Source organism: Primulina huaijiensis, chromosome 15, assembly GCF_012295235.1.
Source record: "Primulina huaijiensis isolate GDHJ02 chromosome 15, ASM1229523v2, whole genome shotgun sequence".
NCBI classification, from domain to species: domain Eukaryota; kingdom Viridiplantae; phylum Streptophyta; class Magnoliopsida; order Lamiales; family Gesneriaceae; genus Primulina; species Primulina huaijiensis.
In genome coordinates, this window is record NC_133320.1 from 15,384,654 (window position 1) to 15,399,329 (window position 14,676).

A 14,676-nucleotide genomic window follows, 5' to 3' on the forward strand; every position below is an offset into this window, starting at 1 on the left:
TCTAAACATGCCCTAATCATGGCACCCCCTTTAACACATATAAAACATGATTTTGGAATTCAAAAACACAAATTTAGAACACATAGGCATGTAGTTACGAAAATTCAACTTGTGTGCTATATTTTTCCTTAAAAATCAGGCATTAAAATTTACTATGGTGTGATGATGTTTGAAAGAAAGAAATATGGCGTGTCTTTGCGTTTTAAACGCACGATTTTTCGTTGACGATTTGCGAAGAACGGGGCAAAACCTTGGCTTGAACTTTTCCTTGAGCTTTCCAAATTTTCTTCAAATTGTGGTGTGTGCCGTGGGGTTTGTGTGGTGGGAGAGAGTTTTTCAGAATTAAAAGTGTGTGGCCGTGAGTTTGAATAAGAGTTGGGGAGGGTTTTCATAATTTATATGCTAATTAATCCCTTAAACAAGCTTAGGCCCATTAAGAATTTACTTAGGCCCAATAAAGCTCACTAGTGATTAATTAATATATCAAAAATAATTTTGTTAAAATACGTTTGTGAATTTATTAGCCGGGTTGTCAAAAAGCTCGCATTTTTGTTGAAAAACCAATACCGATAAAATTTACATCCCGGCGTATAAAATCACCTAAAAACCCCATATTTTCAAAAATAAGAAAAAAAACATCACCCATAATTAAAATAATTAAAAACAATTATTTAATAAAAACATGTTCTATTTTTCAGCCCTCGGTCTCCGTTCCTCGATCGCAACTTGAATATTCCTTAAAAATACATTTTAATGCAACCATGTAGAAAATATAATTTTAAACATGCAATTATGCACAACATAATTAAGTAATGCAATTAAAACATTTAATTAAAATACAAAAGAATTTAATAACTCAAATGCATGTGGTTCGTGTGGACCTTAAAATTTTCGGGGCGTTACAATCTTCCCCCCTTACATTGAATTTCGTCATCGAAATTCGCTTATCCTTAATAACCCAAAGTTTAGACTTAGTTCTATTATCCCAAAAATCCACGCTTCCGCAGTGATTACTCTGATAAAACTTAATTTCTAGAATGTTCTTACGTCTCCTTGATCCCAATTAAATTTTCCTTCTAGATCCTTATTTACAAATCGCAACTTAAGAAAACCCATAATGACTTAGTGTTATACTATTTTAACCTCGAATTTCAATTTTTCTTACATTCCCAATATTAAAAAATCTATGACCATACTTATCGTATTTTATTTTCCTTATTTTATACCCAAAATATTCATCAACTTATCAAATTTCAATCTTAAAATCCCAAACACATCCGCTAACGCGTAGATTTTCAAGCCTAATATTGATTCATCCTTAAAAATCATTGATTAACCTTCTTATAACATTATAACCCAAGATATCCCAAGGTTCCAAATATTCTTAAAAGTCTAAATCCTCAAAATTCTTACCCTTAAAACCATTAAATTCTCACTTATTGCTAAACTAGTCCCCAAATTCTTTAATAATTGCGAAATAAATTCTTAATTTCCTCAAAAATTATCATAATTGGTCCTTAAATTTCGAAAATTCCTTAATTAACCCATAAATTTTTGGCATTCTTAATTTCCTTCTACAGGTTTCCCATTACATAATTTCGATAATTTTAAACTTATTAACTCAAAATCAATTCTCATAATCAAATCTTAACTTTCATCAAACTTAAAATCCTAATTTATACATTTCTATATTCCAAAGTCGTTACAAATCCTCGAATCATTATTCCCTACGTCTAATTCTCAAAAATTAATTCAACTAGTAACCATGAATTATAAATATTTTCTTAGAAAATCTACATGTCTCAAAGCATTCATAATATTCATGATTAATCTTATAGCCCAAAGAGTAAAACGTCAATTCTAAAACCCAAAAAAATCAACATAGTCCAATTCCACCACGAAGCCAACATGCGTTGAAAAAAATAATTTTTCATTTCATATCATAATGCAGGTAACAACATAAAATCATATAAAGCATTTAAACTTACAAGTTTGAGGCTTGACGATTGATCTTCCCGGCTCTGATGGTGGCACAACCCTTTACCGGACCTTTGCTCTGATACCAACTGTAACGTCTGCTTAATCGTACTTTTTCTTAAAACGTGCTAGAAATTTTTTTTTTCAAACCTCACTTAGCATCGGCCGAACCATAAAAATTACATAAAATATTTTGGACACCATTTTAAAATAAAACAACCAACTATATATTTGAGAAATACAGCCCATACTATAATCTCTCAAAAATCACTCAAGAGCATAAATAAAAAGTCGTAAAAATATCTTTAACATAACTTAAAATCATTAATCATAACTAGTGTGGAAAACTAGCGTCGGTCCTCGGGTTATGTGCACCTTCAGTCCAGTCAGATCAACCCCCAAGACCTCCATAAACATAATCATCATAATCACCTGCATCAATCACACCTAGTGAGTCTAAAGACTCAACACGTCATACCCTTGATAACAAGTACTACATATAAAACCACAAGCAACAGTGAAAAATACTTGTACTTAAAATAACGTTTTCATGACATGCATAAACTTTAAAACATAAAAATTTTCGTAAACATTTTCATAATGCATACAATTTAAATAAAAACATTTTCATAATGATGCATCACTTTAAACATAAACATTTTCATAAACCTTTTCATAAACATTTTCATATCAACATAAACATATTTATATTCATATCCATATCCATATTCGTATCCATATTCATATTCATATTCATATTCATATTCATATTCGTATATGTTGAATTCAGATCGTGATTCTGACTCGTATTCTTAATCTTAATGGGCGATAGATCCATCTAAAGAAAACCACAGTACTGGGCGGCGGGGACACCAGCAACACTCTCACCGGTCAATTGGGCCTTGGCTTACGTATTAACATATTCGTATTCGTATCACGTATTCGTATTCGTATCCGTATCCAAGGAAACACGATCGTCGGGCTCCCACTGGGACCATAACCCTCACGTTATTTCCAACATGTAGTAGTCACAATCCCTTCACATCCTTAACATGTTATCATCACTTAATAAAAATCATGTATATACATATCGTTTTATTTTTGAAACCAAGCATGCAACATATCTTTTAAATGCCCATATTTAAATCATAAAAATCATAGACATTTAAAATTTTTAATTTAACATATTAAAATCATAAAAAGCCATAAACGTTTTAAAATCAACATTTTAACATCATAAACATTTAAAATAACATTTTGACGTTTAAATCATAAACATTTAAAATACCCATTTAACATATGAAAATCCTTAAACATTTAAAATAGACATATTAACATATAAAAATTCATAAACATCCGAAATCATTGAAAATAATCATGTTAGCATGTAAAACAACATTCAGGGCACTGCCATGACGTTATTAATTTCTAGGTGTGAAAAGACCGTTTTACCCCTGGACTCGACATTTTACGTTTTTGACTTTTTCTTAATTCCATTGACTCTAACATGTTCCAAATAATTATTTAAGCTTACATGAATTTTCTCACATTTTAATTTAGCCTAAAACGAGGACTTTTAAATTAATCTTTAAATGTGGCGTATTAATGCGTTTTAATCCCGAATTAAACCAAACCTTAATATAAAATTCCCAAATTAAAAACTTAGACTTATAATAATTATTTAAGCTTAAACCTAATTTTTCATAATTTTATAAAGCTTAAAACTAGGCGTTTCTATTAACTCGTTAATTAGCGTTTCGTGCGGCGATTAAATCCCGATTACATCAAAAACTCGTTATTTTGATCCCAAATTTTTAACATAACCTTTTTATTATTTATTCTACCCTTCCAAGTCATGAGCCACCCACGTGGACCCTTGGATCAATATTTTTTTCTTAAATTTTCGTTTTTGACACCTTATCGAACGCACCGAGCCATCTTCTAATTTACCCGAGCCACGCCCGAGACACCTTGAACCAAAACCTAGCCAACCTATCTAGGGACCCTACTGTGCAAGTCCAGCCTGTAAAACAAGCCCTAGCCCGCTCAAAAGCCCCTGGAACTTGACCCAAATTCTGCATGTTTTTGTGTGTGTGTCTCCTAGGATATTTAGGACTCCTAATTGAACTAGGACACTTCCAGCCCCTAACCACTTGACCCCTCATGACCCTAACCTTCACTAGCCCACGCTCAGACCAAGCCCAGACCGACCCAAGCCCTGGAACTCAAGCAGCTACCCACTGAACCTTGACAGCACTTCACGCACAGCCCTTGCTTCCATGCGCCTACCTCCCGTTCCTCGCACCAGCAGCCAGCCCAGCCGTCCCAGACCCTGGCCCGACCCTTGTGCACCCTACTAGGACCCTAAGGACCTAGCCTAGCCAAGCCCAAAGCCCCTAGGCCGAGCCCCTTCTTCCTGCACAACAGCAACACCTGCGCTACTTTCTTTCTAGTTCTCGGGTGGAGTCCTTCTTGGTAAGGACTCCTCCCAGCCCCTGGTTTTCGAGTCCTAGCCCTCCTAGGACTCTCCCTAGGACCTAACCATGACCCCTAGGACCCAAACACCGAACCTGGTCGAGCCCTCTTGCCCCATGCACAATCAACCGAAATTTGCACCTTGCAAGATCACCCAATACCTACGGCTTCTTTTTTCTGCTTTTGTGCAGCGTTTTGTTGCTTTTGTGTGTGATTCTAGACCTCTAAATTCATGTAAAACAATGTCTAAACATGCCCTAATCATGGCAGCCCCTTTAACACGTATAAAACATGATTTTGGAATTCAAAAACACAAATTTAGAACACATAGGCATGTAGTTACGAAAATTCAACTTGTGTGCTATGTTTTTCCTTAAAAATCATGCATAAAAAATTACTATGATGTATTGATGTTTGAAAGAATGAAATATGGCGTGCCTTTGCGTTTTAAACGCACGATTTTTCGTTGACGATTTGCGAAGAACTGGGCAAAACCTTGGCTTGAACTTTTCCTTGAGCTTTCCAAATTTTCTTCAAATTGTGGGGTGTGCCGTGGGGTTTGTGTGGTGGGAGAGAGTTTTTCAGAATTAAAAGTGTGTGGCCGTGAGTTTGAATAAGAGTTGGGGAGGGTTTTCATAATTTATATACTAATTAATCCCTTAAACAAGCTTAGGCCCATTAAGAATTTAATTAGGCCCAATAAAGCTCACTAGTGATTAATTAATATATCAAAAATAATTTTGTTAAAATAAGTTTGTGAATTTATTAGCCGGATTGTCAAAAAGCTCGCATTTTTGTTGAAAAACCAATACCGATAAAGTTTACATCCCGACGTATAAAATCACCTAAAAACCCCATATTTTCAAAAATAAGAAAAAAAACATCACCCATAATTAAAATAATTAAAAACAATTATTTAATAAAAATATTTTCTATTTTTCAGCCCTCGGTCTCCGTTCCTCGATCGCAACTTGAATATTCCTTAAAAATACATTTTAATGCAACCATGTAGAAAATATAATTTTAAACATGCAATTATGCACAACATAATTAATTAATGCAATTAAGACATTTAATTAAAATACAAAAAAATTTAATAACTCAAATGCATGTGGTTCGTGTGGACCTTAAAATTTTCGGGGCGTTACAAATTTTCTGCTAGAATTCGAAGGTAAATATATAACTCAAGTTATATTAAATACCCAAGAATGTGAATTTATGGATTTAGTCCAAGGTGACATGACCGTAGCTCAATATGAGGCAGAATTCCACCTTCTTATACATTATGCACCAAATTACATGGAAGATGAGGTGAGAAAAAGAAAAAAATTTGTTCAAGGATTAAAGCTCGATATTCGTTGGGCAACACTGTCCACAGAAGTTGCCAGTTATGTTTCTGCTGTTAATCAAGCTCTACGAGTGGAAGAAGACATAAAGGCACTTCTTAAAAAAGAGGAAGAAGAAAAGAAAATCAGGAAGCCCAACCCTTTTGAGGATAATAACTTGAAAAGAAAATTTGAAAAAGAACACAATCAGTCAGGCAAGGAGAAGCTGTTAAAGGAAAAGGTCCAAAAAACAATAAAAAGTGTGGATATTGTGGATTACCAAATCATGAAGAAGAAAAGTGCTGGAGAAAAGGTGGGAAATGTCTTATTTGCGGAAGTGAGCAACATCGTATTCAAGATTGTCCAAAAAAAACGCAGAAGACTCAACCCACAACAAAGCCAAAGATACCTGCTCGAGCCTATGCCCTCTTAGGAAACAAAGAGGAGGAAGTTGACCCCACTGCAGTCGTAGAAGGTATTGTTACCATATTATCCAGTTCTGTAGAAACTTTATTTGATCCAGGAGCTACTCATTCTTTTATCTCAAAAGTTTTTGTACGTAAATTACCACTGTTATCGGAGCAGTTACCATATAGCTTCGAAATTAGCTCACCTTTAGGCACAACGATGATTACTGACATCATTTACAAAAATTGACCCTTAAACTTCCAAGAAAAAGAATATCTACCAGATTTGATTGAATTATCTATCAAAAACTATGATATTATTCTTGGAATGGACTGGTTATTTAGACACCAAGCCCAGCTCAATTGCTACACAAAAGAAGTTTATCTTCAAACTTCTCATCCAATTATTTCCAAAGCTAACCATACCATGTGAATAGTATCAATAGCAGAAGCTAGGGCTATACTAAAAGACAACGGACAAGGATTTCTAGCTTATTTGATAAATAAGGCAAAAGATCAACTCAAGATCTCAGAAATCTCAGTTGTACAAGAATTTCCAGAAGTTTTTCCTGAAGAGATCAATACTTTACCTCCTCAGAGAGACGTAGAATTTTCCATTGATCTAATACCTGGAGCACAACTCAGATCTAAAACTCCATACCGAATGGCACCTTCAGAGTTAAAAGAATTAAAACTTCAATTACAAGAGCTCATGGACAAGAAATATGTCCGGCCTAGTACATCTCCATGGGGTGCTCCTGTATTATTTGACAAAAAAAAAAGATGGAACTCTAAGGATGTGCATTCATTATCGAGAACTTAACAATGTTACCATCAAAAACAAATATTCTCTATCGCATATCGAAGAATTGTTTGATGTTTTACAAGGGTCTCAAGGATATTCAAAACTTGATTTGCGACAAGGATATTACCAATTGAGAATTAAGGAGGATGACATCTCCAAAACGACTTTTAATACCCGTTATGGACACTGAGTTTGTGGTAATTCCATTCGGATTAACCAACGCTCCTACAGCTTTCATGGATATGATGCATCGAATATTTCAACCATTCTTGCACAAATTCGTAGTCATATTCATAGATGACATCTTGATATTTTCAAGAAGTCATGAGGAACATGCTCAACATTTACGATTGATTCTCAAAACTTTGAAAGAGCATCAATTGTATGCCAAATTCAGTAAGTGTGAATTTTGGCTAGAAAAAGTGTCATTTCTTGGCCACTTTATCTCTGGGAAAGGACTGGAAGTAGATCCTCCAAAAATAGAAGCCATATCTCGCTGGAAACAACCAATCAACATCACAGAAATTAAAAGTTTTCTCGGCTTAGCAGGATACTACCGAAGATTCATTAAAGATTTTGTGAAAATTGCTGTTCTCCTGACACAGCTAACTCGCAAAGACAACCCTTTCCTGTGGAATGATGAGTGCGAGAAAATTTTTTGCAAATTAAAAGAAATGCTTACTAGTGCACCTGTATTAGCTTTACCAGAAGGGACAGAAGGATTTTTGGTTTACACAGATGCCTCAAAATAAGGCTTTGGATGTGTATTAATGCAAAACGATAAAGTTATTGCATACGCATCTAGAAAATTAAAGAATCACGAGTTAAATTATCCCACTCATGATCTGGAATTAGGAGAAATAGTGTTTGCATTAGCAAAATGGAGACACTACTTGTATGGTTCCATTTTTGATATTTATACAGACCACAAAAGCTTGAAGTATTTATTTACTCAAAAAGAGCTGAACATGAGACAAAGAAGATGGATTGAATTTTTGGAAGATTATGATTGTTCCATTCTTTATCAATCAGGTAAAGCTGATGTAGTGGCTGATGCTTTAAGTAGAAAGATTAACATGGCTTATTTGGAAATGAAAGAAAAAAAAAGAACGGGTACACATCCATTCACGTGGGCACTTGGTCGGATTGAGAATCGAACCTAAATTTCATACCAGAATTAAGCAAAATCAAGAATTGGACCAATAAGTTTCAAAACTCCGTACTGATACCAATTTTGTCACCAATTCACAAGGAATACTATTATATCATGACCGTATTTGTGTGCCTAGCTCAATGAAAAGAAAATAATGGAAAAACCACATCAGTCTCAGATCAGCATTCATCCAGGAGGATCTAAGATGTACCAAGAGATTAAAAAACACTTCTGGTGGAAAGGAATGAAACGAGATATTGCAGATTTCATTTCACAATGCCTATCTTGCCAAATGATAAAGGCTGAACATCAAAGACCAGCGGGTCTTTTGCAACCACTTCCTATACCAGAATGGAAATGTGATCAAATAACTATGGACTTTGTGACCGGATTACCCCACTCCCAGGAGGTTTTAATAGCATATGGGTGATCGTTGATCGCTTGACCAAGTCAGCACATTTCATACCCATAAGTCATAAATATGGGGTAGAAAAACTGGCTGAACTCTATCAGAAGGAAATTATACGATTACATGGTATCCCCACTACCATAGTATCTGATAGAGATCCAAAGTTTACGTCAAGATTATGGAGAAAACTTCAGGAATGCCTTAGTACCAAATTAAATTTTAGCACAGTAGCACATCCGCAAACTGATGGTCAGTCTGAACGAACCATTCAAATATTGGAAGACATGCTCCGTGCATGTGTGCTGGATTTTGGGGCAAACAGGGGAAAACATTTGCCTCTAGTTGAATTTTCATACAACAATAGTTATCAATCCTCAATAAAAATGGCGTCATATGAAGCATTACATGGAAGAAAATGTCGCTCTCCTCTTAACTTGGATATGGATGAATGGAGAGGCACAAAGAATGGACTAGAATTAGCAATCAGGCCTGACATTATGCAAGAAGCTATCGACAAAATACAACTTATCAGGCAACGAATAAAAACAGCTCAAAGTAGACAGAAGAGTTATGCAGATAAGAGGCGGAAAGATTTGAAATTTGAAGTCGGAGATTACGTATTACTAAAAGAATCACCAAGAAAAGGAATCAAGCGTACTGGAAAGAAGGGAAACTTGCATCCTCGATTTGTTGGATCCTTTGAAGTGATAGAACGAATAGGCACTGTGGCTTATCGTCTATCTTTACCCGAAAATATCTCTGGTATACATAATGTATTCCACGTATCACAATTAAAGAAATGCAAATTAGACTCAGTCCAATTGATTGACCACCAACAGATAGATCTGGAAGAAAATCTAACATATGAAGAACAACCTGTGAAGATTTTGGACCAAGGAATAAAGGAACTTCGTGGTCGACCAATTCAGTTGATAAAAGTCCTATGGAAAAACCACAACATTGAAGAAGCAACGTGGGAAACAGGGAAAGATATGAGATGTCAATATCCTCATTTATTCCAATAACTCTTAAATCTGAGGACCGCATTTTTAAAAGGAGGGGATATTGTCACTCCCTAAAAACAAAGGTGCATAAATGCATTTTTATTAGTATAAATTTTACTATTTTCATTTTTGAATTTTTCCACATTATTTTTTCTGGTACAAATTTTATTTGTACAAAGTATCTAGAAATACATTAAAATACATCACAATACACTTAAAAAATTCATCAAGTATTACGAGGTTCCCATTCCAAAACCAAAAGACGCCTTTTTTTGTAACAATCATGGGCCATTAGGCTGAACCAACATGGGCCTCGGTCCATACCCATGCACCACTACTGATCATGGGTCGTTAGGATGGTCCAGCATGAGCCCTAGCCCATGTCCATGCATTGCCACTCATAGAATATCCCACCTCTGGAAAATGATTTCTTTCTCCTCTCCCAACACTTGAACCTAGGACCTCAGCACTTTAAGAATCTAGGTACTTAAGCCTGGAGGTCCTAGGTTCAAGTGTTGGGGGAGGCGAAAGAAATCACTTTTTAGGGGTGGGATATTCTATGAGTGGCGGTGCATGAGCATGGGCTAGGGCTCATGCTAGACCATCCTAAAGACCCATGATCAGTAGTATTGCATGGGTATGGGCCGAGGCCTGTGTTGGTTCAGCCTAATAGCTCATGATCGTTACAGATATATTATGCTACGTAAAAAGAAGGTGGTTTTAAAATGTTTTGTATCAAATGTTTTCGGGTATTTGATCGACTCCACTTGCTGAGTGTTTCCCAAAACCCTCAACGCCCCCTTATGTCCCTCTCCAAATGAGAAAGAAGAACAGGTGGAAGAAAGGGAGCAGGAACAATTCTGGTGCTGGTAAAGAATCACCAACGCCTCGGTCTCGGGGTGTGTTATTTAAGTGGTATCAGTGCCGCCAGGTTCATAATCCGGCTGAAATTTCGATAGACAAAATTTGGCGAAGTAAAATTTTGGCAAAAACCCATGCCTTTAGATCCAAATCATTCTGATAAATCATACTCATCTCTGTTTGTTTAAATCCTCAAATTCAAGTTGTCACCATAGTTGGATGTCTTATTCTTTCGTATAGAATCTCGAAACTCAATATTGTCACTGCTTTCAATCTATGCAAAAATACCACTTCTTTCTACTTGTGAAAAATTTAACGAAAATTGTGTTCGATCAAATTATTTTACTTGTCCGATGTTGTACTTTTGATTTTTGTCATTTCTTTGATTCTTAACCTTTCTAATTCGATTTCACTAGGAAATGGCTACCTCTCGTACTCGTGCTCAAGCTGCTCTTCCATTGCGTCAACTTACCATAGACAACCAAACCTGTGAGATTGCTGCCCTAAAAGCTCAACTATCTAGGGAGAAACAGGAGCTCATGGATTGCAAAAAGAAGAGCATCAAACTGCAGACTCCAAACTAAGAAGAGATCATATATCATGGCAAATCTAGAGAGCAAAAATCTCTTCTGTCTGCATCACAAACTTGGAAAGCCATGAAAAGTGGTGAAAAAATTTACCTAGCAATGATCAACGAGGTGAAAGAAGAATTTACTCTAAAGATAAAGGATATTCTGGTTATTCAAGAGTTTCCGGACGTCTTCTTTGAAGAATTTCCTAGCACGATTCTTGACCGTGAAGTGAAGTTTGAGATCAACTTGATCCCTTGGGCTGCACCGATCTCAAAGGCACCATACCGAATGGCGCCAACAGAGTTAAATGAGCTAAAGGATCAACTCCAAGAGTTGTTGGATAAAAAGTAAATTCGACCCATTGCATCTCCATGGAGAGCCCCTGTATTGTTTGTGAAAAAGAAAGACGGGAGCATGAGGCTATGTATCAACTATAGAAAGTTGAACAAGATTACAATTAAGAATAAATACCATCTTCCGATGATAGATGTTCTTTTCGATCAATTGAAAAGAGCCAAGGTCTTTTCAAAACTCGATTTGAGGTCAGGATACCATCAACCGAAGATCAAAGCAGAAGATATTCCTAAAACAGCCTTCAAAACATGATACGGCCATTACGAGTTTACAGTATTGCCGTTTAGGCTTACCAACGCTCCAGCAGTTTTCATGGACCTCATGAATAGAGTCTTCAAACCATACCTTGATAGGTTAATGGTCGTATTCATAGACGACATCCTTGCGTACTCAGAAAATAAGGAAGATCATGAAGAACATCTTCGCTTCACTCTACAAATACTTAGAGAAAAAAACTGTATGCTAAATTAAGAAATACGAATTTTGACTAACAAATGTCGTCTTCTTGGGTCACATAATCTCTGAAGTAGGTATTTTAGTGGATCCCAAGAAAGTAGAGGCAATTGTGGACTGGCCTCGACTAAAGACAGTAACCGAGATTCGAAGCTTTTTGGGTTTAGCTGGTTACTATAGAAAATTTGTTGAAGGTTTTTCTTCAATAATCATACCTCTCACTAAACTCACACAGAAAAACTCTAGATTCATTTGGGGCGAAGAATGCGAGAAGAGTTTCCATATTCTTAAAAAGAAACTCACATCTTCACGGGTACTTGTACCTCTCGATGATACCAAGAACTTCACGATATACAGTGATGCATCAAAGGAAGGATTGGATGTGTACTTATGCAGGAGAGTCTGGTAATTGCCTATGCATCAAGGAAATTAAAAACCTATGAGAAAAATTACCTAACTCATGATCTTAAGTTAGCATCAATTGTATTTGCACTAAAAATATGGAGACACAATCTATATGGTGCGAAATGTGAAATATTCATTGATCATCAAAGCCTCAAATACTTATTCACTCATAAATAATTAAACATGAGGCAGAGGCAGTGGATTGAACTCTTGAAGTATTATGACTTAACAATCAACTACCATCTGGGTAAAGCCAACAAGGTAGCATATGCCTTAAGCCGAAGAGACTTAGGAAGAGTATATTTATTGGCTCTTTCAGCTCAACCATGCTTTCAAGAAACCATCAAGCTGAAACAAAATCACGATCCTTCCATAGAAAAATTTAAGGAGCAACTTCAGGAAAGAAAAGCTCAAGAATTTCAAGTTGATGAGAAAGGTGTCCTGTGGATGAAAGGACGTTTGTGTGTACCAGACCTCGATGAGATTCAAAGAGAAGTAATGTCTGAGGCACACAAGTCAAAATTTTCAGTGCACCCTTGAAGCACCAAAATGTACCGAGACTTGAAACAGAAGTACTGGTGGAATGTAATGAAGAAAGATGTAGCTGAATTTGTCGTTAAATGCCAAATCTGTCAACACGTCAAAGCCGAACATCAACGACCTGGACAACTCCTACAACCGCTAGAGATCCCAACATGGAAGTGGGAGCAGATTTCCATGGACTTTGTAGTAAGATTACCAAAGTGAAAACAAGACCATGATGGGATCTGGGTTATCATCGACCGACTAACCAAATCAGCAAACTTTTTACGAGTGAAAATGAGCTATAACCTGGATAAACTAGCCACCTTGTATATGGACAACATAGTGAGATTGCACGGTGTTCCAAAAAGTATATTATCCGACAGGGACCCAAGATTTGTGTCCCGATTCTGAAAAAGTTTCCAAGAAGTCATGGGAACCAAAGTCACCCTCAGCACGAGCTATGACCCACAAACAGACGGCCAAATCGGAAGGACGATCCAAACCTTGGAGGATAAGTTAAGGACGTGTGCTCTAGATTTCAAAGGAAATTGGAATAAGTATTTACCCCTAATAGAGTTCGCTTACAACAACAGCTATCACAGTAGCATAGAGATGACCCATTATGAAGTGCTCTATGGAAGAAGATGTAGATCTACACTATATTGGGATGAAATCGAGGAAAAAGACATCACCGATCATGAACTAGTACAAATCATTGTTGAGAAGATAGCTATCATCAGGGAGAAACTCAAAGCGGCACATGACCGACAAAAGAGTTGGGCTGACTTGAAAAGAAGACCGTTGGAGTTTGAGGTCGCAGAGAAGACCATGCCAAGGTTTCACCTATGAAGGGAGAGGTCCTCTTCAGCAAATCGGGGAAATTAAACCCAAGATACGTTGGACCCTTCAAAATTCTTGAAAGAGTCAGAAACTTAGCTTATCGACTAGCCTTGCCGCCTGAAATGTCAAGAATCCATAACGTCTTCATGTTTCGCAACTAAGAAGATACATTCCCGACTCGAGTCATATTCTCGAGGCTGCACCACTGCTACTCGACGACAACCTGAATGAATAACTAAAATATGAAGAAGTCCCTATCCGTTTAGTGGACACCAAAGAACAAGTTCTACGACACCGGACCATTCCGTACGTAAAAGTACAGTGGTCAAACCATATTGAGCGGGAATCAACATGGGAGATAGAAGAGAAGATGCGCACCCTGTACCCATACCTTTTCAAAGATTAAGCAAACACAAGTTTCAAGGACGAATCTTCCAATAAGGAGGGAGGGATGTGAGGATCCGGATTTTCAGATCAAATCACCTCGAAAAGCTCGGAAAGTAGCTCAAAAGGAAACTGAAGCGATTCAAAACCATGAGAATTGAAGGGACATCGCTCGGAAGATGAAACCCTCAGCTCAAGGAATCTCATTGAAGAAACCCTCAGCTCAAGGAGGCTCATTGTTACTTGTCCTAAAGGATACAAAAATTCAGCCATGGGATGAGCTAAAAAATTGGACATAATCAATGTGTAAGAAGTGACCATTGAGTTCACAAAAGTGACCTGACCTTTGGTTTTTGGATAAGCTTTGACCACTTGAAAGCCATTTGGACCATCATCCTTGGGGCATTTCAAGGGAAAATAGTTGGCTGAATGGAGGGTAGAGGAAATGTCCTTTTTCACCTATAAATATTCCCATATGTTGAGGCAAACAACACACTCAAATCTCCTCTCATTTCACTTCAAAGTTCGTCCAAGGCAAAGAAGAAAAGGAAGCTTCGTGTGGTCATTTCTAGCCTCAACAAAACACGTCAAAGTGCTGCTAAAATAACTCCATACTCTGCTCAAGAAATAAACGAAGTGTTGTCCGAGTTTCGGCCGAAACGTCGTTCAAGTAGCAATCAAATTCGAGCCCTATTTTTCTAACCAAGATTAAGTGGGTTTATATATG

General features: G+C 36.7%; 1 protein-coding gene across 1 annotated transcript; it reads left to right on the forward strand.

Moving 5' to 3' along the window:
• The first annotated feature begins 7,168 nt into the window (after window positions 1-7,168).
• Window positions 7,169-7,741, forward strand: LOC140959333 (uncharacterized mitochondrial protein AtMg00860-like). The gene has a single exon (XM_073417191.1). The coding sequence runs from the start codon at window positions 7,169-7,171 to the stop codon at window positions 7,739-7,741; it is 573 nt and encodes a 190-aa protein (XP_073273292.1).
• Window positions 7,742-14,676: the final 6,935 nt, after the last annotated feature.

What these genes read in the sequence shown, in the direction of transcription:
- LOC140959333 (XM_073417191.1), top strand. Translation starts at nt 7,169, where the DNA reads ATGGACACTGAGTTTGTGGTAATTCCATTCGGATTAACCAACGCTCCT.